Raw genomic sequence first — 26,026 nt, forward strand, 5'->3', positions numbered from 1 at the left:
ACAAATTTTGAGTACAGAGTAGTTTTATTACTTTGCTACCATCATAGCAACCACGTTTCGATTAGTTAAATTACTATTCAGAAGTAGTACTATAGTAAATTACTATTCGATGAAATAATAAGCCAGTTAAGACTTTACCCAGCCACGCGTATGAAAATGGAATGTTAATTGACCGCAACCAGCGAACGTAAAATCTAGCGAAGAAGCGTTAAACGCGTGGCCGCGACCAAAAGTGAAAGTTTTTAAACGAAAACAAATCGCGAAGGTGCTTGGTCTATTTTCGATCGGCAAAATGACATAAACTGGAAACCAGAGTAGGTCTGTATGTTACAAATCCGTACGTATCCCCTTCAATGTCAGTGATAGAATCCCACAGAAAAAGAAAGTGAATTAAATGTAGAATTATCTTTATACATTGTTCTACTGTTGACTTAAATTTGCGAAATGTTTATTTCCGATTCTGATTATCATTGATGCATATTCATGCTGTTTGGTAAACTTGTTTTTAATTAGTACTGTGTTATCATATTTAACGGTTTTGAACATCCTGTTTACTTGAAAATTAATAGTCCGGCTATCGGAATTGAAATAATTTTATAATATAATTTAGTAGCTTAGTTAATGCTCCACAAAGTTGCTCAAAGAATGCGTCGATCATTAAATTCTTGAATTTATTATAATTATAAACTTCATTTAATTTCTTTTTTTTTTTTTTTGTTCTAATAAAAGACCATATATCTAAAGACGGTATCTAAGAAGGAAAACTTCTTGACCGCGGCTCAAAAAAATCTAAGGAACGAGATAAAGTAATAGATTGGTAATTTTAAACGATATATTTAAACACACTCGCATTTTAGTAGAAGCAATAAACAATAAAATTATAGAAATCCCAAGGAGGCTAGCTCAGGCTACTGCGTCAAAACTCTTCATCGTAAACATATTAGTAATTATATCGGCAGAACTTACTTGGCTGACAATTCTGAAAAACTCACTTGGACAATAAAATATAAGGTAAAAGGCGACGAATATCAGAGGCAAACGTTTCAAATAACTAATACCAGATTACATAATTGGCTCAGAGAAAATAACATGAAAAGCTAGTGCAATTAAAATAATTGGGATATTTTACATCATAAATGGTATGTCCTGTAGCGAATACCAATTATTGCGCGGCAATCTTATCGGAAACAGTTGAGTCTTTCTAGCTTCATTCGCCATTTGAGCCCCGTTCAACACAGCAGCATATTCGATCGAACATAGTATCTAAAGATCAGCAACATACTTTATTGCGAAAGAGAACAAAATACATTCGGGAGACCGCCGATATTCATCGAGAGTCAATTCTAATAATCCAAGTGTAAATCTCATTTCAAAGTATGAAGTGCGGAAGGATTTCGCGGACATGGTTATTGTTTCTATCTTTAACAAGCTTTTACGTGTCAATGCAAGCGACCGCGCTAGACCCGATGATCACGAGGAAGATACTTCCAGTGTACGCGGTTTTGGAAAATGCTGATCTTCTAAATTCCAGCAGATGTCGGACGCAGATAGATGAATTTCGAAATGCGGTGGATAACCAGATACTTTGGGCTCTAAGAGGTTAATACAACTTTCAAGATATATAGTCGATTTTGATTCCGCGAAGCTACCGCTAGTCGATTACAGCGAAAAGGAAGAATGAAATACGTATAACTGACTGTGATTCAAAAAGATGTACACCGTGATTGCGATTGTGTATCCTGACATGTTCTCGATGAACACGTTTATACCGTGGAAAATTCGAATAAAAAACAATAGAACTCCTGTGCAACCGCGAGGATTTTTCTGATCACGATACCATCACGTTACGTCGCGATTGTGTAAGATGCGTAATTTTTTATCGAGTCAAATCCCGAGCTTGCGAGTTTCTTCGTGCGTTGCATAAGAAAGTAGTTCCTTCATACGGGGCGTGCAAAAGCTGCGATCGTCGACGTCGCTGTTTTCCTGATCAGCTGATGCTGTTGGTTTCAAACGGTGCGCTTAACTTTCACACCGCCTCAGATCCTTATCGCTAATTGCATCAGGAGCAGTTTCCAATAAGATATCATGTGTTTTTAAAGCGTTGGATACCAGTGGTGTACCATCCGAAGGATTTGTCAGCGGGAACAATCATTGGTTAGGAAACCGACAAGGTTGCAAGCTTTTCTCTGAAAATCGCACGGCACTTCTATCGGAGAAAATACGAAAGAATAATTCGATATACCGGAACCCGAATGAAGAATATTCACCTTTTGAGTTTCGTTTTTTTATCGCACGTGCACGGCACAACAGCACTGTGCAATATCATGTAGAAGTAGAAGACGAAGTAAGCAAATGGATATTTTAAAATTTGTGTCTAGAATGTATATCTCTAACAATTCAAGTTGCAATGCAAATTACAATCAGTATGTAGCCAGTTTATGCAGCCATTTAAGAATTTACCTCATTAAAATAATATTCATATACAATATCATTAATATTAAAATATTTCATGAAATTTACATGCGAATTTTTACGGTCACGACGGACGATTAGAAATTTGGAAAGCTGCGTTCATTTTAGGATTTAATCACGCTTGGACTTTGCTTACCGGCTTCCTGCAGCATACACAATGTTGCCACTATGCTTGATAAAGTATTTCGTAATGAGACACTTTTCGTTGGACAACTTTTTAATATACACTTCAAGCTCATCGAAGTCTCCGATTCGGTGGATGATCATCAATGGCTATTCTCTGCGAAAATGATCTCCATCATGTACGTAAACTTCAAGCTCGTAATTGAAAAGTCGAATTTTTGTCTAGCCAGTTGTATATTACATACGTTGAAATCTGCATCCGATAAAATACTACATAGAAACTTTAAAATTCTGATTACAGAGGAATTTTGCTATCGTTGTGTGCTACCGTAACAGCGGCCACAGTATACGACGTTTTCGTCCATCGAAAGCGTTTAAATAAAAAAAGGAGAAAGTTTATGTTCGAAAGTAACAACGCGATAGGTAAGCTACATATCCATTGGTACTTCGTATTAACTATTACTTATCACTCAAAACTGCGCTCGCGTTACCAATCTTAATTATTTATATCGCCTTGAGTTTATTTCATGGGAATGCATGTAACGTACGGTTTACTTTGAATAGAATTTGAGAATGTAAGAGAAAAGAAACGCGAAACCGACAACGAGGAACCGGCACCCCCCAAGTCGGCAATGCAGAATCGTATCGGCCAACATCTTCTGTGCTTTTCAGTTCTCACCAATATAGAGAAAATATTTAAGCTGGAAAAGAGTGAAGATAAACTACGCTTATTCTACGGTTTGAAAACGTTAACAATGATGTGGATTATTCTGGGGCACGTCTTATTCTTCGGATTTCATATTCTGAGTAAGAAATGAATTATAACGATGTTTTAATTTTACTACTCCGATTCGATTTCGGATCTACCACGTATTTGTTTAATGCTGTCACTCATGTATACAGGTAACAAATGGCTTGTATATACGATAGACGACAATATACTCTCACAAATCATAAGCAACTTCACATTATCGGTTGATACATTTTTCTTTATCAGTGGTTTTCTCTTGTCCTATTCATTTCTGAAGGAACGACAAAATCACCAAGAAGTAACAGTAACAAGGATAAATGAATATATTCAAAAGATTATCAAACGATATATAAGGTAAAATATAGTATCAATGTTTAAATAGTTCTATCGTTTAGATTTCAATGATAATCGAATAAAAATATTAACTTCGAAGGCTTACACCTGCATATTTCGTCGTTATACTGATAACGATATTGAATTTTACCTGGGACGAACATGTCTCAGTAATTCTTCCACCCGAGCATCCGCATACAAAATGTTCCAAATATTGGTGGACTAACATACTTTACATCAATAACTTCTACAGGTGGGATGAGCTAGTACGTATTCGTTCTCAAATAATTTATTGCAAACATCGTTCGCGATACTGCAAAAGAATCGTTTCGGAGAGAAATACTGCTTGCAGTGTCTCACATGGAGTTGGTACTTGCCCAATGATATGCAGTTCTTCGTATTTGGCAGCTTTCTTCTAACTTTATCGAACACGTGAGTTTCTAATTTCGATTTTTAATCCTTTAGTGCTTAGTCTTATCTCTAAAATCAATTATTTCAGGCATTACCATATTGCCATGGGCATAGGCATTGTCACGCTACTCTCATCGATAGGATCACTCGTTTACGGGGCATACACCCATAATTATCAGCCTACGTAAGGATACAAAATGTTTAACATTCTTTATAACACAGGGAATTTGTAAATATACTTATATTTACTTTCCTAGATTGGACGAACAAAATAAGACGCTGACATACTTTTATATGCGACCGTGGTGTAGAATACCGCCATATCTCATAGGAATGGCCACATGTCACCTTCTTACGAAATGCAATTACAAATTACGGTTATCAAAAGTAATAGATACTGCTTGTTCGTTACACCTATATTTCTCTGCATCTTTCAATAATGTGATTAAATTTATATTTCAGAAAATCTTATTCGTTGGCTGGACCTTGGCAATTTTATGTAATTGTTCGGTTCTCTTCGGACTCACGAACAAGAACATACCTTTAAGTCTATCCGCTCTTTATTTGGCCCTCCATAGAACAGGCTGGGCATTAGGCATTGCCTGGCTCGTAGTTGCATGCACTACGAATAATGGCGGTAAGTCGATATATTTCAAGTCACTGATTAATGCGGTAATGTCATTCATCTTAGGGTAAAAATACCTTTTGTGTAATACGAAATAGTTAACGTTTTACAAACTACACCCAAGTATATTTGTTACGTTTGCAGGTGTCGTGAACAAAATCTTATCTCTCGATATTTTCGTTATTTTGGGTAAATTAACGTATTGTGCTTATCTCCTGAACCCTGTTACTATACTTCTGGCTTACTCTTTAAATGATTATGTTTTCTCCATTAATATCGTCACCTTTGTAAGTACAATGAAACTATTTCATGCGGGCAATTTCGACGTAATATTAGTATCACGAAATGACGTTTCTGCTTTTCAGGGTGTTTACTCCGTTACAATGGTTATATGCAGTTTCGGTGCTTCTATTCTGTTATCCGCAACAATCGAAATGCCGTTTATATCACTAGTGGGATTGTATATTAGTGCACGAAGAAAAACGAAAGAAGTTGTAACCAATAAATCAGTCTGAATCTTCCAATTATTAAACTTATGACAGTTTCACAATTCCTAATGTTGTTTAATATTTTAAAATACCTGGGAAGAAGAATTAGTTAAGAGAATCACTTGCACAAAATTTTCTAAGTCTTCTTTATTAACGAGGATATTGTACATAGGAAACTGATTTGGACGACGAAAAGAAGCTCATATACAAATAAATATAGATCACTGAAACAGGCGCAAAAGTTTTGCCGTTCAGTATACGGTGACCTTCTCCCAGTTGTTTTTTGTTCCTAACACAGTCAGTTGCCTTGCATGTTAAAAAACAGAAGCCTTCGAGAACACGATAAAAAAACAGGTGGACAATGTTACAAGTTCACGTCACAAGACTATAAGATAAGCAAAAATGATCGAAACCTAATCTACTATTCAGCATTCAAATGCACGTAGAGTACTCGAGACGCCTAGCCAGAAAGTGAAGTAGCAAAAAGATTATTTGCTGCAAAGAAGAGAGGCTGATGAAGATTATTTCCGAGTACTAATAATTGTCACACATGATTTAGGTGGATGGTATACACATTAACTGTTTGATATAATATGTCAATTTGAATGTAAGGTCAGACTTATCCGAAAAAAATGTCCCATGACATCTCGCACGGGACATGTTGGCAGCGAAGACACGCTGATTGCTGAATTAAATATTTTCGAATTCGCGAAGATGGTTGATTTAATGTCATTGATCGCAATCCTTCTACAAATGACCAGCCCACCACTACCAACACCCGGATTTCGCAGCGACTCGAAAAATTCATGCTGGAATATGAAGTGAGGGAAAGAGAGAAGAGAGAAGAGTCACAAATCGCTGATCATTGCAGAATATTCTTAATTTCTTAAGCGATAGAATATGTGTTCAATGGTTTCATAGCGTTACTATTGCTATGAGAAACAGAATTTTGTGGGTTCAACTATAAAAAGTTGTAAAAAGCTATCGATATAAATAGATAATAATATAAATATAGAATATGAAATAAAGTATACGATGAAATTCTGACTCGGTGTGTTGAATTTGGTCTAGAATAAAATATGAAGGACATTAGCACGGAACACAGACTGAACAATACAGTAAGTTAGAAACGTCACGGATAAACAAATGTCTAACGGAAACCATTCGCAGTTAATTTCCACAAGAAGCTATTCACATTATCAGTTAGCGAACTCAAAGCGTCGTTCTAGCATAATATTTTGTTATCCGGATATTACATAAAATACAGAATTTGATCATTATTTTACATCGCATTGTTCAACACATATGAGTATTAAACACCGTGTACTATTTGACGAAATATGGCGTCATTCGTAACAGGCGAGCATGTTCTATTGGAGGAGACATGGGGTCAACCGTCGAAAAGATAATAAATGATATGAGGTGAAAGAAAATAAATGTCATGCATAACTATTTGCAACACAGGCATTTTAAAACGTCAATTATCCGAACTTATTGAGAAATAAAAAAGTTTCTATAAGCTGTTTTTCAGATAATTGATTCGAGAAGAATCAAAGTTATAGGAGATATAGAAAATAAAACAATCCGTTTTAGATATAATGAAATGATTCCTTCTCAAAAAAATGTTTGTATTGCATCTGTATTGTTTTGTACTATTAAATATCTTAATCCAATCCAACGCGTGTGCATGTTTCCATTCATGTCAATATTGCCTGGAGAAAGAATACGTGAAACTAATTTGGCTCGAATAAGAGTGGTTCAAGAAGTACGATTTTTCATGCTTCACACAACAAAGAAATAGAATCTTTTAAACTTAATCTTTTATGAAATCGTCAAACTCCCGTATGCCTATCGTCAGCAATTAATAAATAATAATCTACAACACAATAAATTTTTTCCGTAACACCTCTTAAAAGATTCAGCTACCGTCTGCACCACCGACTGTACCACCTAAAGAATTGAGCGTTACAATATCACTTTCAATTCCAAAAAGTTCACTTGTGGAACGGTGTAATGGCGTATTAGCTAACATTACAAGAGTGAAAATAACTTGTTCCTTCCGAAAAAACAAAACTTCCCGACAACGACGCTGCAACACTCAAAAAAATTCCATTGAACATTCATAGCAATATTTTTAAATTTCTATGCACATCCTAGTTTAAATAGGAGTTTTTCCTAATCTTGTAACTTTTCAACTCAGCGGACGATCTATTCCATAAAATAACGGCTCGATCGGACTTAGTATCGGGAACCTGACTAAGGACACTGAGGAATTATTCGCTCGTAAAATGTTAACTGGGAATTTTTTGCGTTCGGTGATAAACCAATCAGCGAGCGGAAGTCGCGGAAGTATTTTCGAATTTTATTAGACACTAGATCGAGTCGAACATGACATCGCTAGTCTCGTGTAGTCGTTCAAACAGAAACGTCGATCCGAGGGTTAGTATCGGCATTAGAAACGGTTACTTCAGTATCGTTCGTGACTTCGCATCATCAACTGCTCCACCAAGCTTCAGGTAAGAACAGTTCCCCTTCAGAAAATAGAGTCTCACTGAAGCTCTTTTTTACGATACTATCTTCTCCACTAGATGTGGTGTAAATAAGCCCTTCAGTTTCTGAGTATTCAGAGGAAGTAGGCATTCTTGCTTGGGGATATCATCAAAAAGAACTAGAAAATCATTTTTTTTTTTTTTTTTTCAAATTTGAAAACAGAACGAAGTAACGCCAGTAGTATTCAATGCAAGGAGTGGCTTTGTTTAATGCTCGATACAATAGTTGAACGATGGATCGACAGAACGCGCGTAGCAGTCGCCTGCCGATATTGTTGTATATGTCATCCCCATAGCGTATTTCGCCAAAGTTTTCCTCCTTCAAATTGTAAGCAAAACACAACTTGCAAATTTCTTTTGATGCAAACGTCTACAGAATAGCCTGCCATGGTTACATTTTCGTTTAGACCTTTCCTTTTTGAAATGCTCGTACCCAACTGCTACGCCGAACATTCCAGTCGTATTAGTAGTCGTACACTGGATCGACCATATCCAGAGTGCGACAACGTACTTCATCATATAAGAGAAAATAATGATCATTCGTGCTTGACCATTTTTTTCAATAGATATTTTCACCAATCCAAGCGCAAATCGTATTTCAGGGCATGCAGTACGGAAAAATTTCGTGGTGGATATGGTTATCCTTCTTATCTATAACAACGATTTATGTGCCGATCCAAGCAACCACGCTAAACCCAGAGACCATGAGGCAGATACTTCCAGCGTACGCGGTTTTGGAAAACGTGGATCTGTTAAATTTCAGCAGATGTCGGACGGAGATTGATGAATTTCGTAGTGCTGTTGACAACCAGATACTTTGGGGTTTAAGAGGTAAACAGAACTCACAGAACAGTAAAAACAGAACCTATGCAACTTCCAGAATTCTTCTAGCGACGATTATGTCGCGAATGTATGAACTGCATAATTTTATGTCGAGTTGAACCTCAACCCCAAAACTTCCTTCGCATCTTGCGCAAGAAACTAGTTTCGTCGATGGATGTACGCAAAAGTGAACGATCAAAGTCGTAGCTGTTTTTCTTATTCCAACGAACTGCGTTTTCTGACTTTAAACACGAAACGCTAAAATTCTGCATTCAACTTCCTTACCGCTTAAAATCTTTATCGCCAATTGTATCATCACATGTTTCCAATGCAGCATCATACATTCTTTAAGCGTTGCACACCAGTGGCGTGCCACCCGGGGGATTTATGAGCGGGCACAATTATTGGTTAGGAGATCGTATGGGTTGCACCATTCTTTCCCAAAATCGCACGTTGTTTGTCTCGGAGGGGAAACGAAAGAACAATACGATATATCGCAACCCGAACGAGGAGCACCCACCTTTTGAGTTCCGTTATTTTATTGGACGCATGCGGCACAGTAGCACTATGCAATATCACCAAGAAATGCCCGAAGAGGTAAGCGCATATATAATGCATATACCTGATTAGCATAACGAATCAGATATACAATGCGGAGTTTTACGATTCTGACAAACGTTTTTGGAAGGACTTGATTACGCTTGGACTTTGTTTACCGGCATCCTGCACAAAAGGAGAGGTAGCCACGATGCTAGATAAAATATTGCACAACATCTATTCTCTTCTATGCTCTTATATTGCACAACATATTCGAGCAATAGAAATGCCGTTTATGTCACTTCTGCGATTGCATAATAGTGCACGAAGGAAAGCGATGCGACATACTTCTTTCTGAATTCTTCGAGTTCGTTGTAAACCTATTTATGATGGTGATTATTATAACAAACGTATAACAATCTACGGGAAATATTCCACATACCTGTTATATAAAGATATGTTAATTATATAAAATTATAAATGAAACGAAAATTCTAATTAGAAATTGTGCGTTAAACTCAAACGCATTCAGAACCTGCCGACTTATTCGGCACATGCAGTCGATGAACTACAAAAATACCGGGTATCTATTTGCGTCGCTGTAATGTTCGTCAGTATGACCGTTCCTTTAAAATGCGTTTTTTGTGTTATACGTTACTTTTATCGCTATGCATGATAACTAATTTGACCATGTTTCGTCGCATATCTACTGAAATTTATTGGTAAAGCGAAGCTATTCCTTCTTTACATGAGCACTTATATAAGCACTAAAATACCGTTTGACAATTTTGCAATATGGATGTAATATTAGCATGGCAAGAACTGTGAGTTGTGAAAATTGATGAATATCAATGGAATATTAAGAGTACAGCATACTTCGTAGTTTTTTAATTATTCGTCCTGTTCCATTTCAACCGCCTGAATAATGTACTAAATTTTTGCGAATTTGAGCTTTAATTAATCAGCACTATTAATATTCACCTATAAAATCGACAATGACTGTGTACGAAGACTGTTAGGATGAGAAATTACAAGTTCGAGATACGTACGTTAGTTAGGTGAAGCATAGAAACGAGTGAAAAGATGCCAAGAACAAGGTGGATATCAGGAATTTTAGGAAAAAAGTGATTTCCATCAAAGTTATGAAAATACAGATGTAGTTTATTTCCCGTTTTCTCTGATATATGATCCGAATGAGATGCTGTCGCGTGATGGTTACACACGTTGTATGAAAAACAGAAATCTGTTATGCTAATGATTACACAGCCAACATACCATTTAGAAAACAGTACTCTTCTAAATTCGAGTTGATGTCGAACGGAGTTAGTTAAATTTTGTAATGCTGTGAATAACCAGATACTTTGGCGACTAAGAGGTAAATAAAACTTTTAAGATATCTTGACAAACGTTGTGCGACGAAGCTACTGAAAGTCGATTATGACTGCGGAAAGAAGAAGGATGCAAAACAATCGAAATACGCATAATCGATTACGATTCGACAAATTATACAGTCGGTTAGACTCAAAAAATATGAAAATAATTGTTGTGCAACCGCGGCCGTTTCCCTGGGGGCAATTACGTCGCGTTACGTCGCGATCATGTCACGTGCATAATTTTTCAGCGAATCAACCGTTGAAACAAAAGCATGTGTTTTTAAAGCGTTGGACACTAGTGGTATGCCACGCAGGGCATTCGTCAACGAGCACAATTATTCGATATGGGATCGTCTGACTTGCTCCATGCTCTCTAAAAGTCACACGCCATTTCTGTGACAGAAAGTACGAAAGAACAGTTCGATATACCGGAACCGGAACAAGGAATATCCGCCTTTTGAGTTCCGACTTTTTATTGAACGTCTACGGCACAATAGGGTTGTGCAACATCGCATAAAATCGGGAAACAAAGTAGGTACATTGATATTTCAGTGTTTGCATCTCGAATCCATATATCCAACGATTCGAGTCGCAATGCTACTTGCATTCAATACATAATCATCAGTATGATTTATACAGCAAATTAACGATATATGTTACGACCGTTCATGGAGAGACGCAATCGCGAGGAAAACGTGTCAGCGAGAGGCGTAAATTCTCGCTACGATTCTAATAATTGACTCCACGAATCAGTCGCTGTTTCTATTAGGATAACAGAGGTAGTTCAAATGATTCTAACACTGTATTAACAGTGTTAATACAAACTTGTACATTTAACAATATTTAAAATTATAATGAACACGTCACAAATGATTTAACGATGATGCCATTAGTTTGTTACTGTAATTTGATCCGCAAGGTCTAAACCTCACGACGTATTCCGTTTAAATCGTCAAATCACACTTATTGCCCTTCGATTTTTTCCTTTCTCTACTCTGGGAGACGACCACCACCACGCTCGGGTTTCGCAATTGTTCGCTCCTATGATCACGTACACCATCTTCTTTGTGTATATAAAATAACGGACTGAAGGTGAATTGATTTTTCTAGAATTCGCTGCTTGACGACAACTATGTGCTTGTCACTATATTGTATATATTTCGCCGGTCGGCCGGTAATAGAAACGTGGTCGACCATTAGAAACACGGTCTATAGTAATCCTCAGAGCGTAACATTAACACAAACAAGTTGTGCAACTCATGAAATTTATGTGCGACTTTTCACGAATTCAACAAATTATGAGAGATTTAAGATACTGTCATATTTTTTCAGGATTTGATGACGCTTGGAGTTTGCTGATTTGCATTCTATATTATACGCGAAGTTGTCACTATGATGGAGCAAGTATTCCATAATGAAACTCTTTTCGTCGGAATACTCTTTTTACAGATTTGAGGCTGATCGAAGTCTCCGATTTGACGGACCATCAACAATGGTTTCTCGCTACGAAATTCCAAGCTCGTTATTGAAAGTTCAAATTCTTGTCACCCATTGGGATACATGCTACATATCTGGATCTGCGTCCGATGAAAAATCGACTAGAAACTTACAAATTTTGAGTACAGAGTAATTTTATTACTTTGCTACCATCATAGCAACCACGTTTCGATTAGTTAAATTACTATTCAGAAGTAGCCGTGTTTACAATACGCTTGGGTATTGAGAACACGATGGACATGGAAAATTAAAAACGTTGTCCCCATTGCTAAGAGGAATTTTCCCACGGAAACTGGCGCCATAAAATTGCGTAAGAAGATTCCTACGTTTTGGTCGTTTCTAACGGGACAATCGTTACTTTCCTTTGGACATTGAACAGGTGAAACTAGCTCTTATCGCTCAATTAATCTTCTACACACTTTGTCCAAACTATTTGAGAGGATTTGAGAGGAAAAAATATTGCTCTGTGATATTCCTGAACATTCAGCAGGCGTTCGACAAAGTGTGGCATGAAGGACTTTGTTCAAACTAAAAAGAATCTTACCACGCACCTACTACTCTATCTTAAAATCATATCTAATCAATAGGCTGTTCATGATCAAATACTCAGACGGTATAACCGCAACATTTCCAATAGAAACTGGAATATCCCAAGTCAGTGTTCTTGGACCTCTGCTGTTCACCATCTACACTGTCGATTTATTAACTTTAATCGATTTAACAAAGATAACCACAACGACATTTGCTGATGATAAAGCCTTATTAGCCTCGCACTCAGACCCGACAATTTGCTCCTCTACTTTTCAGTGAGGTTTCAACTGCATGGAAGAGTGGTTCCACAAATGGCTGACTCATCGACCGACGTTCCAACCGAAACACGCAAAGTAAAATGACATAATGCAAGGCCATATTAAAACCTGTTTGGACCTATGGAATCCAACTATGGGGAACAAGAAATAATTCCAACATAGAAATTCTCCAACGATTCCAATCGAAAACCTTGAGATCCCTAATAGATGCACCTTGATACGTCACCAACGAAACAATTCATCACGACCTTGAAATACCCACAGTCAAAAAAGAAATATCCAAGTTCAGCAATAGACACAGCATAAGAGTTAACAACCACCAAAACCCTCTAATTACTCAACTACTCGACGCGTCGAAACAGATCCGCAGGCTAAAAAGACATTACAGTCTCTACGAAAATTGATTGTAAATTAAAAGCAAGTGAAAAATAATAAAATAAAAATAAAATAAAAAGAAAAAAACTCTTATAATCCAAGTTACAGTACGACACCAAAATAATTTACTTATTATTTTCAATGAGCATTTATGGTAAAAAGTCTACCAAATAAAAAAAAGGAATTTGTTACGCGTGAATTACATGGCGATTGAAGTCGATGAAATAACAAACCGGTCAAGACTTTTCCCAGCCACGCGTATGAAAGTGGAATATTTATTGGTTATAAACAGCGAACGTACACTCCTCATCAAAAAGATAGCCGAGGTGTGCTATCTATAATTTCTCAATGACGCGTGTAAAGTTGTTCATCTGTAACGTATAATATCCAAACATTATGATCTCGGAATATGCGATTCGTTGATAATAATTAATAATATTATGAGGTTTAGTGCGTAACAAAAAAGATTGTTTTATTTTGAGAACGAAATTATAGCACACTCTGTTAATATGTTTAGAAATTGCTCAGTAGTTCATGATCTATCAACGACTAAAGGTTATAGTACAATATTATATTTGTAAGTATGGGAAGCGGAAAAAAATTAAACGAGTCTGAAAAAAAGCAAATTCTTAAACTAAAACAAAAGCAATTATCAATAGCAAAAATATCGAAAGTAATAAGAAGAAGTCGTAAAGTAATATACAATTTCTTAAAAAATGTTGAAAATTATGGCAAAAAGAAAAGTACTGGTCCACCGTCATCGTTATCCGATCGTGATAAACGAGCAATTTTCGTGTAGCTTTCAACTCGCAGTTAACAACGAAGCAAATAGTGGAAAAATCTAGTGTTAGTGCCAGTGTTTCAAGTGTTCGTCGAGTTCTACTATCCTGCAAAGATATTAAGAGGCTAAAATTGAAAAAGAAACCTTCGTTAACAACGAAACACAAAGCAGAACGTTTACACTTTGCAAAAGAAAGAATGCATTGGAAGAAGAAATGGAGAAAGGTACTATTTTCGGACGAAAAAGATTCAACTTGGATGGTACTGATGGGTTCCAATATTATATTCATGACATAAGAAAAGAGATAATATCACCAATTCGACGACAAATGGGTGGAGGCAGCGTGATGGTTTGGGTCGGCATCGGTTAATCATATATAAATACATAAATATAATCAAAGAATAAATAAATAATCATGCAGAATGTATTTCTGGAACTTACATCTTTCAACAAGATAATGAATCTGTAGCCTGCACTTTCTCTAAACCTTAATATGATTGAAAATTGCTGGACAGAACTTTTTCACCGGGTATACGCGAATGGAAAACATTATCAACACGTACAGGAATAAAAAAAGGACAATTGTACGGGAATGGGATACGTTAAATCAAAATAATATCCAGAGACTATATAAATCGATACCAAATCGTACAATAGAAGTAATGGAAAATAAAAGGGGAATGTACCCATTATTAAATAAGTATATATGTTTGATAAGTAATTATTGTTAATTACAATTTATGCTGCTTATTATTTTCTTATTGTGCATGTGCTATCATTTCGTCCGTAAAATGAAACAATATTTTTTCTTACACACTAAACCTCATAACATTTTTAATTATTTTCAATGAACCGCATATTCTTAGCTCATAGCTGATATTATAAGTTACAGATGAAAATTTTACACGCATCATTGACAAATTAAAGACAATACATGGACTATCTTTTTGCCGAGGATTGTAGCCACTAAAACGATTCGATATTTTACGTCACCTATACTGTATCCTGTACCGATTACGTATTATCGCGCTTTAATATTATCCGAAACTGTTGAGTCTCTCGAGCTCCATTCGCCAATCGAGCTCCGCTCAAAGCAGTCGCATTTTCAATCGAACATAGTAACGAAAGAACAGCAACGTACTTTATTACGAAAAAGAGAACAAAATACATTCGGGTGACCGCCGATATTTATCGAGAGTCAATTTTAATAATCCAAGTGTAAATCTCATTTCAAAGTATGAAGTGCGGAAGAATTTCGTGGACATGGTTATTCTTTCTATCTTTAACAAGCTTTTACGTGTCAATACAAGCGACCGCGCTAGACCCGATGACCACGAGGAAGATACTTCCAGTGTACGCGGTTTTGGAAAATGCTGATCTTCTAAATTCCAGCAGATGTCGGACGCAGATAGGTGAATTTCGAAATGCAGTGGATAACCAGATACTTTGGGCTCTAAGAGGTTAATACAACTTTCAAGATATATAGTCGATTTTGATTCCGCGAAGCTACCGCTAGTCGATTACAGCGAAAAGGAAGAAGGCAAACCGAACGAAATACGTATAACCGACCGTGATTCAAAAAGATGTACACCGTGATTGCGATTGTGTATCGTGACATGTTCTCGATGAACACGTTTATACCGTGGAAAATTCAAATAAAAAACAATTGAAACTCCTGTGCAACCGCGAGGATTTTTCTGATCACGATACCATCACGTTACGTCGCGATTGTGTAAGATGCGTAATTTCTTATCGAGTCAACTCCCGAGCTTGCGACTTTCTTCGTGCGTTGCATAAGAAACCAGTTCCTTCATACGGGGCGTGCAAAAGCTGCGATCGTCGACGTCGCTGTTTTCCTGATCAGCTGAAGCTGTTAGTTTCAAACGGTGCGAGTAGTTTCCCCACCGCATTAGATCCTTATCACTAATTGCATCACGAGCAGTTTCCAATAAGATATCATGTGTTTTTTAAGTGTTGGATACCAGTGGCGTACCATCCGAAGGATTTGTCATCGGGAACAATCATTGGTTAGGAAACCGACAAGGTTGCAAGCTTTTCTCTGAAAATCGCACGGCACTTCTATCGGAGAAAATACGAAAGAACAATTCGATATACCGGAACCCGAATGAAGAATATTCACCTTTTGAGTTTCGTTTTTTTATTGCACGTGCACGGCACAACAGCACTGTGCAATATCATGTAGAAGTAGAAGACGAAGTAAGCAAATGGATATTTTAAAATTTGTATCTCGAATGTATATCTTTAACGATTCAAGTTGCAATGCGAATGACAATCAGTATGTAGCCAATTTCTGCAGCCATTTAAGAATTTACCTCATTAAAATAATATTGATATATAACATCATTAATATTAATATGTGTCATGAAAATTACTTGCGAATTTTTACGATCACGACGGACGATCAGACATTTGAGAAGATGTGTTCATTTTAGGATTTGATCACGCTTGGACTTTGCTTACCGGCATCCTGCAGCATTGAGGATGTTGCCACTATGATAGATAAAGTATTTCGTAATGAAACACTTTTCATTGGAAAACTTTTTAATATACACTTCAAGCTCATCGAAATCTCCGATTCGGTGGACGATCATCAATGGCTATTCTCTGCGAAAATGATCTCCATCATGTACGTAAACTTCAAGCTCGTAATTGAAAACACGAATTTTTGTCTAGCCAGATATGTAATACATACGTCGGAATCTGCATCCGATAAAATACCAACTACGAACTTTAAAATTCCGATTACAGAGCAGTTTTGCTATCGCTGTGTGCCACCGTAATAGCGGCAACAGTATACGACGTTTTCGTCCATCGAATGCGTTTAAATAAAGAAAGGGAAAAGCTTACGTTCGAAAGTAACAACGCGATAGGTAAGCTACACATACATTGATATTCGATATTAACTATTACTCAACACAAAACTGCGCTCACGTTACCAGTCTTAATTATTTTTATTGCCTCGAGTTTCTTTCGTGGGAATCTGTGTAACGTACGACTAACTTCCAACAGCATTGAACAACGGAGTAGATGAAAAATGTGAAGCCAACAACGAGAAACTGGCACCTCCCGAGTTGGGGCAGCAGAATCGTATCAGTCAATATCTTCTGTGTTTTTCATTTTTCACCAATGTGGAGGAAATATTTAAACCGGAAAAGGGTAGTGATAATCTTCGAGTATTCTACGGCTTGAAAACGTTGACAATAGCATGGATTATTGTAGGACACGTATTGCTCTACTCATTTCATGTTCTGAGTAAGAAATAAATTTTAACGATGTTTCAATTTTACTACTCCGATCCGATTTGTGATCTACCATGTATTTTTTTAATGGAGTCACTCATGTATTCAGGTAACAAATGGCTTATATATACACAAGCTGAAGATTTACTCATGCAAATCATAAGCAACTTCACATTTTCGGTGGATGCATTTTTCTTTATGAGTGGTTTTCTGTTGTCATATACATTTCTGAAAGAACGACGAAAATATCAGAAAATCCCGCCTATAGCAAAAAGGATGAACGAACTTTTTCAAAAGATTGTCAAACGATATATAAGGTATAGTATAGTAGCAATGCTTAATTAGTTCTATCCATGAGATTTCGATGATAAAATAAATACATTAACTTCGAAGGCTTACTCCTGCATATTTCGTCGTTATATTGATAGCCATATTGACTTTCACTTGGCATGATAATGTCTCAGCACTTCTTCCCGTTGAGCATCCAAATGCTAAGTGTTCCAAATATTGGTGGACTAATATACTTTACATCAACAACTTCTATAGATGGGATGAGCTAGTACGTATACTTTCTCAGATAATTTATTGCAAACATCGTTCGCGATACTACAAAAGAATCGTTTCGGAGAGAAATACTGCTTGCAGTGTCTCACATGGAGTTGGTACTTGCCCAATGATATGCAGTTCTTCGTATTTGGCAGTTTTCTCCTAACTTTATCGATGACGTGAGTTTGTAATTTCGTTCTTTAATCCCTTAGTATCCACTTTTATCCGGGATCTATAATCGACTGTTTCAGGCATTACAATATTGCCGTGGGTATAGGCGTTGTTACGCTAGTTTCATCGATAGGATCAGTAGTTTACACGGGCTACACTCTTAATTACCATCCTACGTAAGAATACAAAATGTTTAGCACTCCTTATAACACAGGGAATTTGTAAATATACTTATATTTACTTTCCTAGATTTGACGAACAATATAAGACGCTGACATACTTTTATATACGACCGTGGTGTAGAATACCGCCATATCTCATAGGAATGGCCACATGTCACCTTCTTACGAAATGCAATTACAAATTACGGTTATCAAAAGTAATACATACTGCTTGTTCGTTACACCTATATTCCTCTGCATCTTTCAATCATGTGATTAAATTTATGTTTCAGCAAAGCTTATTCTTTGGTTGGACCATGGCAATTTTATGTAATTGTTCGATTCTCTTCGGACTCAAGAACAGGAACATATCCTTAGGTCTCTCCGTTCTTTATTTGGCCCTCAGTAGAACAGGCTGGGCATTAGGCATTGCCTGGCTCGTAGTTGTATGCACTACGAATAATGGCGGTAAGTCGATATTTTTCATGTCATTCAGTAATGCGTTAATGTCATTCTTCTTACTTTAAAGTACTCTTTGCGTAATGCGAAGTTATTAATGTTTCGTAAACTACACCCAAGTATATTTTCTACGTTTGCAGGTATCGTGAACAAAATCTTATCGCTAGATATTTTCGTTATTTTGGGTAAATTAACGTATGGTGCTTATCTCATAAATTGTATTATTACTCTTTCGTTATATGCGTTAGATAATTATTCTTACTTCATGGATTACACCAATTTTGTAAGTATGATAAGGTAATTTTATTGAAACAATTTCAAAATAATATGAATCCTATGTAATAATAACATATTATGTTCTTTCAGAGCTATATTGCCATTTCAGTGATTATTTGCAGTTTCTCTACTGCTATTGTCCTATCTGCAACAACAGAAATGCCGTTTATATCACTTGTCCGATTATACAATAATCCAAAAAAATAAAAAAAAAGTCATATACCAATACATATTCCTAAGCTCCTCAACTAATAAACTAATGAAATTACTCTCTCGATATATGCACTTTCTCTGTCTGTCTGTCTGTCCGTCTCTCGCTCTCTTTCTCTCTTTTTCTCTCTCTCTCGAAATGTTGAAACATTTCAACTTATTATGATGTTCTCTAGTACCACAATTGGGAAAGTAGCGTCTGTTGTTTAACGTAGATGTCCAGCATTATACTGTATCGTATAGTATATTACATATCTTTCTTCCTTTCTTTCCCCCTTTTTCCCGTTTCTCTTTCTGTCTATTTTGTTGAAATGATTCTCACTTTATATCTTCTCAAGAATTTAGTTTTCTTAATCCTCGAAGCCATTGGGTATTGTTTAGCTCTAAATCAATTTGAAGGGTCTCTCAACCTCATAGCCTTTTTTAGGAATATGTCATGCACGGATAATGTAGCGGGCTATAGACGGACCAGTTCTGGTAATCATATAAATACTCATAGGCCAATGGCTTCGAAACTCTATTGTAAACTAACTGATAGCGTGCGAATCTGCACTAGCATATACTGTACTTATACTTATACTTACTCAAATATATTTCTATTATACATTCATTCACGCCTTCCTTTTTATTCTATCCTGAGATAAACCTCAACATATTTCTAAACAAGCTCGCATTTCAAGTGTCACGGTACTAATTCTTGATCACCGAATTTTTAATATAGCCGCTCAAAGTGCATTGTCTTCTACATTTCTGCCATTATATATATTTCTAGAGATCTTCCATTATTCCTATATTCTGATATATTTTCGAATTAATACTGAAATCCTGATTTTATGTTGTGTCGTAAATAACACGATACTTTTTTATTAAATGTAAACGTACACGTAAAAACACAATGTATAAATTATATTCAATTTCAGAATAATTAAAACTTTAACAATTCTTTCGAAGGGAACGGCTGAGTTGCTGCGACCCAGTTCCCATGAGACCTATTATCGCCACAACGAACAGAATATGATATTATTAAAATACAAAAGAAAAACAATAAAAAAGAATTTGATCGTGAAAATCCCGCAACTCGCGTTTTTTTTTTTTTACGCCGTATTTTATAAAAATTTGCACTTCGATGTGCCACCTTAACATCTTGCTCGACAAGATGCTAGGGTGTAACACAAAGGGAAAAAGATGAAAAATCGAGCAGAGATCGAGTCGACAAAATTTCAATCAAGCTCTATGGATGTTCGTCGAAAATACAAAAGACGACGAGGAATGTGAACGATCCTAAAAATATTCTTGGCAATTAGAAAACAGGGTGGTCTTGTCGATCAAAGAAAACGCATCCATGGTTAATTTTTTCATGCCTATTTGAGGAAGTAGCTCGACGAATACGAATCTAAAAAACGAACGTTCGTTACAGGTAAATACTCTTGCGTCGTAAGGAGTAGTCGACGAAGGAAAAGATTTTTATTTGTTACGCTGGAATTACGTGGCGGTAAAATTCGATAAAATAACACGCCGGTCAAGACTTTAACCAGCCACGCGTATTAAAATGGAATATTAATTGACCGCAACCAGCGAACGTAAAATCTAGCGAAGAAGCGTTAAACGCGAGGCCGCGACCAAAAGTGAAAGTTTTTAAACGAAAACAAATCGCGAAGGTGCTTGGTCTATTTTCGATCAGCAAAATGACATAAACTGGAAACGAGAGTAGGTCTGTATGTTACAAATCCTTACGTATCCCCTTTACTGTCAGTGATAGAATCCCACAGAAAAAGAAAGTGAATTAAATGTAGAATTATCTTTATACTACTGTTCTACTGTTCTACTGTTGACTTAAATTCGCGAAATGTTTATTTCCGATTCTGATTATCATTGATGCATATTCATGCTGTTTGGTAAACTTGTTTTTAATTAGTACTGTGTTATCATATTTAACGGTTTTGAACATCCTGTTTACTTGAAAATTAATAGTCCGGCTATCGGAATTGAAATAATTTTATAATATAATTTAGTAGCTTAGTTAATGCTCCACAAAGTTGGTCAAAGAATGCGTCGATCATTAAATTCTTGAATTTATTATAATTATAAACTTCATTTTTTTTCTTTTTTTTTTTTATTCTAATAAAAGACCATATATCTAAAGACGGTATCTAAGAAGGAAAACTAATCTGCAACTTCTTGACCGCGCCTCAAAAAAATCTAAGGAACCAGATAAAGTAATAGATTGGTAATTTTCAGTTACAGCGTTCCTATAAAATAAATGAGCATTTTAAAACGATATATTTAAACACACTCGCATTTTTGTAGAAGCAATAAACAATAAAATTATAGAAATCCCAAGGAGCCTAGCTCAGGCTACTGCGTCAAAACCCTTGATCGTAAACATATTAGTAATTATACCGGCAGAACTTACTTGGCTGACAATTCTGAAAAACTCACTTGGACAAGAAAATATAAGGTAAAAGGCAAGGAATATCAGAGGCAAACGTTTCAAATAACTAATACCAGATTACATAATTGGCTCAGAGAAAATAACATGAAAAACTAGTGCAATTAAAATAATTGGGATATTTTACATCACAAATGGTATGTCCTGCAGTGAATTCCAATTATTGCGCTGCAATCTTATCGGAAACAGTTGAGTCTTTCTAGCTTCATTCGCCATTCGAGCCCCGTTCAAAACAGCAGCATATTCGATCGAACATAATATCTAAAGATCAGCAACATACTTTATTGCGAAAGAGAACAAAATACATTCGAGTAACTGCCGATATTCATCGAGAGTCAATTCTAATAATCCAAGTGTAAATATCATTTAGAAGTATGAAGTGCGGAAGAATTTCGCGGACATGGTTATTCTTTCTATCTTTAACAAGCTTTTACGTGTCAATACAAGCGATCGCGCTAGACTCGGTGACCACGAGGAAGATACTTCCAGTGTACGCGGTTTTGGAAAATGCTGATCTTCTAAATTCCAGCAGATGTCGGACGCAGATAGATGAATTTCGAAATGCAGTGGATAACCAGATACTTTGGGCTCTAAGAGGTTAATACAACTTTCAAGATATATAGCCGGATTTGATTCCGCGAAGCTACCGCTAGTCGATTACAGCGAAAAGGAAGAAGGCAAACCGAACGAAATACGTATAACCGACCGTGATTCAAAAAGATGTACACCGTGATTGCGATTGTGTATCCTGACATGTTCTCCATGAACACGTTTATACCGTGGAGAATTCGAATAAAAAACAATTGAAACTCCTGTGCAACCGCGAGGATTTTTCTGATCACGATACCATCACGTTACGTCGCGATTGTGTAAGATGCGTAATTTATTATCGAGTCAAATCCCGAGCTTGCGACTTTCTTCGTGCGTTGCATAAGAAACTATTTCCTTCATACGGGGGGTGCAAAAGCTGCGATTGTCGATGTCGCTGTTTACCTGATCAGCTGATGCTGTTGGTTTCAAACGGTGCGCTTAGTTTCCCCACCGCATCAGATCCTTATCGCTAATTGCATCAGGAGCAGTTTCCAATAAGATATCATGTGTTTTTTAAGCGTTGGATACCAGTGGCGTACCATTCGAAGGATTTGTCATCGGGAATAATCATTGGTTAGGAAACCGACAAGGTTGCAAGCTTTTCTCTGAAAATCGCACGGCACTTCTATCGGAGAAAATACGAAAGAACAATTCGATATACCGGAACCCGAATGAAGAATATTCACCTTTTGAGTTTCGTTTTTTTATTGCACGTGCACGGCACAACAGCACTGTGCAATATCATGTAGAAGTAGAAGACGAAGTAAGCAAATGGATACTTTAAAATTTGTATCTCGAATGTACATCTCTAACAATTCAAGTTGCAATGCGAATTATAATCAGTATGTAGCCAGTTTATGCAGCCAATTAAGAATTTACCTCATTAAAATAATATTCATATGCAATATCATTAATATTAAAATATTTCATGAAATTTACATGCGAATTTTTACGGTCACGACGGACGATCAGACATTTGAGAAGATGTGTTCATTTTAGGATTTGATCACGCTTGGACTTTGCTTACCGGCATCCTGCAGCATTGGCGATGTTGCCACTATGGTTGATAAAGTATTTCGTAATGAGACACTTTTCGTTGGACAACTTTTTAATATACACTTCAAGCTGATCGAAGTCTCCGATTCGGTGGATGATCATCAATGGCTATTCTCTGCGAAAATGATCTCCATCATGTACGTAAACTTCAAGCTCGTAATTGAAAAATCGAATTTTTGTCTAGACAGTTGTATATTACATACGTTGAAATCTGCATCCGATAAAATACTACATAGAAACTTCAAAATTTTGATTACAGAGGAATTTTGCTATCGTTGTGTGCTATCGTAATAGCGGCCACAGTATACGACGTTTTCGTCCATCGAAAGCTTTTAAATAAAGAAAGGGAAAAGCTTACGTTCGAAAGTAACAACGCGATAGGTAAGCTACATATCCATTGGTACTTCGTATTGACTATTACTTATAACTCAAAACTGCGCTCGCGTTACCAATCTTAATTATTTATATCGCCTTGAGTTTATTTCATGGGAATGCATGTAACGTACGGCTTACTTTGAATAGAATTTGAGAACGTAAGAGAAGAGAAACGCGAAACCGACAACGAGGAACTGGCACCTCCCAAGTCTGCAATGCAGAATCGTGTCGGCCAACATCTTCTGTGCTTTTCAGTTCTCACCAATATAGAGAAAATATTTAAGCTGGAAAAGAGTGAAGATAAACTACGCTTATTCTACGGTTTGAAAACGTTAACAATGATATGGATTATTTTAGGGCACGTATTATTCTACGGATTTCATGTTCTGAGTAAGAAATGAATTTTAACGGTGTTTTAATTTTACTACTCCGATTCGATTTCGGATCTACCACGTATTTGTTTAATGCTGTCACTCATGTATACAGGTAACAAATGGCTTGTATATGCGATAGACGACAATATACTCTCACAGATCATAAGCAACTTCACATTATCGGTGGATACATTTTTCTTTATCAGTGGTTTTCTCTTGTCCTATTCATTTCTGAAGGAACGACAAAATCACCAAGAAGTAACAGTAACAAGGATAAATGAATATATTCAAAAGATTATCAAACGATATATAAGGTAAAATATAGTATCAATGTTTAAATAGTTCTATCGTTTAGATTTCAATGATAATCGAATAAAAATATTAACTTCGAAGGCTTACACCTGCATATTTCGTCGTTATACTGATAACGATATTGAATTTTACCTGGGACGAACATGTCTCAGTAATTCTTCCCCCCGAGCATCCGCATACAAAATGTTCCAAATATTGGTGGACTAACATACTTTACATCAATAACTTCTACAGGTGGGATGAGCTAGTACGTATTCGTTCTCAAATAATTTATTGCAAACGTCGTTCGCGATACTACAAAAGAATCGTTTCGGAGAGAAATACTGCTTGCAGTGTCTCACATGGAGTTGGTACTTGCCCAATGATATGCAGTTCTTCGTATTTGGCAGCTTTCTTCTAACTTTATCGAACACGTGAGTTTCTAATTTCGATTTTTAATCCTTTAGTGCTTAGTCTTATCTCTAAAATCAATTATTTCAGGCATTACCATATTGCCATGGGCATAGGCATTGTCACGCTACTCTCATCGATAGGATCACTCGTTTACGGGGCATACACCCATAATTATCAGCCTACGTAAGGATACAAAATGTTTAACATTCTTTATAACACAGGGAATTTTTTAATATACTTATATTTACTTTCCTAGATTGGACGAACAAAATAAGACGCTGACATACTTTTATATGCGACCGTGGTGTAGAATACCGCCATATCTCATAGGAATGGCCACCTGTCACCTTCTTACGAAATGCAATTACAAATTACGGTTATCAAAAGTAATAGATACTGCTTGTTCGTTACACCTATATTTCTCTGCATCTTTCAATAATGTGATTAAATTTATATTTCAGAAAATCTTATTCGTTGGCTGGACCTTGGCAGTTTTATGTAATTGTTCGATTCTCTTCGGACTCACGAACAAGAACATACCTTTAAGTCTATCCGCTCTTTATTTGGCCCTCAATAGAACAGGCTGGGCATTAGGCATTGCCTGGCTCGTAGTTGCATGCACTACGAATAATGGCGGTAAGTCGGTATATTTCAAGTCACTGATTAATACGGTAATGTCATTCATCTTAGGGTAAAAATACCTTTTGTGTAATACGAAATAGCTAACGTTTTACAAACTACACCCAAGTATATTTGTTACGTTTGCAGGTGTCGTGAACAAAATCTTATCTCTCGATATTTTCGTTATTTTGGGTAAATTAACGTATTGTGCTTATCTCCTGAACCCTGTTACAATACTTCTGGCTTACTCTTTAAATGATTATGTTTTCTACATTAATATCGTCACCTTTGTAAGTACAATGAAACTATTTCATGCGGGCAATTTCGACGTAATATTAGTATCACGAAATGACGTTTCTGCTTTTCAGGGTGTTTACTCCGTTACAATGGTTATATGTAGTTTCGGTGCTTCTATTCTGTTATCCGCAACAATCGAAATGCCGTTTATATCACTAGTGGGATTGTATATTAGTGCACGAAGAAAAACGAAAGAAGTTGTAACCAATAAATCAGTCAAATAAATGTAGATCACTGAAACAGGCGAAAAAGTTTTGCCGTTCAGTACACGGTGACCTTCTCCCAGTTGTTTTTTGTTCCTGACACAGTCAGTTGCCATGCATGTTAAAAAACAGAAGCCTTCGAGAACACGATAAAAAAAACAGGTGGACAATGTTACAAGTTCACGTCACAAGACTATAAGATAAGCAAAAATGATCGAAACCTAATCTACTATTCAGCATTCAAATGCACGTAGAGTACTCGAGACGCCTAGCCAGAAAGTGAAGTAGCAAAAAGATTATTTGCTGCAAAGAAGACAGGCTGATGA

The 26,026-nt window shown here is 36.4% G+C and overlaps 4 protein-coding genes, 1 long non-coding RNA gene and 1 pseudogene across 8 annotated transcripts in view; 5 read left to right on the forward strand and 1 right to left on the reverse strand.

Annotated features, from left to right (window-relative positions):
• Positions 1 to 26,026, reverse strand: part of LOC132904871 (monocarboxylate transporter 10-like) — a 288,582-nt gene that overhangs the window by 159,060 nt on the left and 103,496 nt on the right. The window lies entirely within an intron of this gene.
• Positions 1,301 to 5,427, forward strand: LOC132905079 (nose resistant to fluoxetine protein 6-like; annotated as a pseudogene).
• LOC132904899 (uncharacterized) lies at positions 7,598 to 9,164 on the forward strand. The gene is made up of 3 exons (XR_009657690.1): positions 7,598 to 7,664; positions 8,355 to 8,583; positions 8,927 to 9,164. It is a non-coding gene; the product is annotated as an uncharacterized LOC132904899 (long non-coding RNA).
• LOC132905080 (uncharacterized) lies at positions 14,957 to 16,747 on the forward strand. The gene is made up of 3 exons (XM_060956029.1): positions 14,957 to 15,406; positions 15,919 to 16,163; positions 16,400 to 16,747. Exons 1-3 carry the CDS (start codon positions 15,184 to 15,186, stop codon positions 16,745 to 16,747), a joined length of 816 nt encoding a protein of 271 aa, XP_060812012.1. The 5' UTR covers positions 14,957 to 15,183.
• Positions 17,240 to 18,931, forward strand: LOC132905081 (nose resistant to fluoxetine protein 6-like). The gene is made up of 8 exons (XM_060956030.1): positions 17,240 to 17,523; positions 17,600 to 17,765; positions 17,852 to 17,931; positions 18,004 to 18,099; positions 18,173 to 18,302; positions 18,378 to 18,552; positions 18,684 to 18,840; positions 18,910 to 18,931. The coding sequence occupies exons 1-8, from the start codon at positions 17,240 to 17,242 to the stop codon at positions 18,929 to 18,931; spliced, it is 1,110 nt and encodes a 369-aa protein (XP_060812013.1).
• LOC132904893 (nose resistant to fluoxetine protein 6-like) lies at positions 21,802 to 25,736 on the forward strand. Its single transcript, XM_060955722.1, has 12 exons — positions 21,802 to 22,075; positions 22,588 to 22,832; positions 23,069 to 23,262; positions 23,385 to 23,506; positions 23,648 to 23,890; positions 23,987 to 24,188; positions 24,268 to 24,433; positions 24,520 to 24,599; positions 24,667 to 24,762; positions 24,836 to 25,215; positions 25,348 to 25,490; positions 25,569 to 25,736. Exons 1-12 carry the CDS (start codon positions 21,853 to 21,855, stop codon positions 25,719 to 25,721), a joined length of 2,247 nt encoding a protein of 748 aa, XP_060811705.1. The 5' UTR covers positions 21,802 to 21,852; the 3' UTR covers positions 25,722 to 25,736.

The sequence above is a fragment of the Bombus pascuorum genome, chromosome 3, assembly GCF_905332965.1.
Source record: "Bombus pascuorum chromosome 3, iyBomPasc1.1, whole genome shotgun sequence".
In the NCBI taxonomy this organism is placed as follows: Eukaryota; Metazoa; Arthropoda; class Insecta; order Hymenoptera; family Apidae; genus Bombus; species Bombus pascuorum.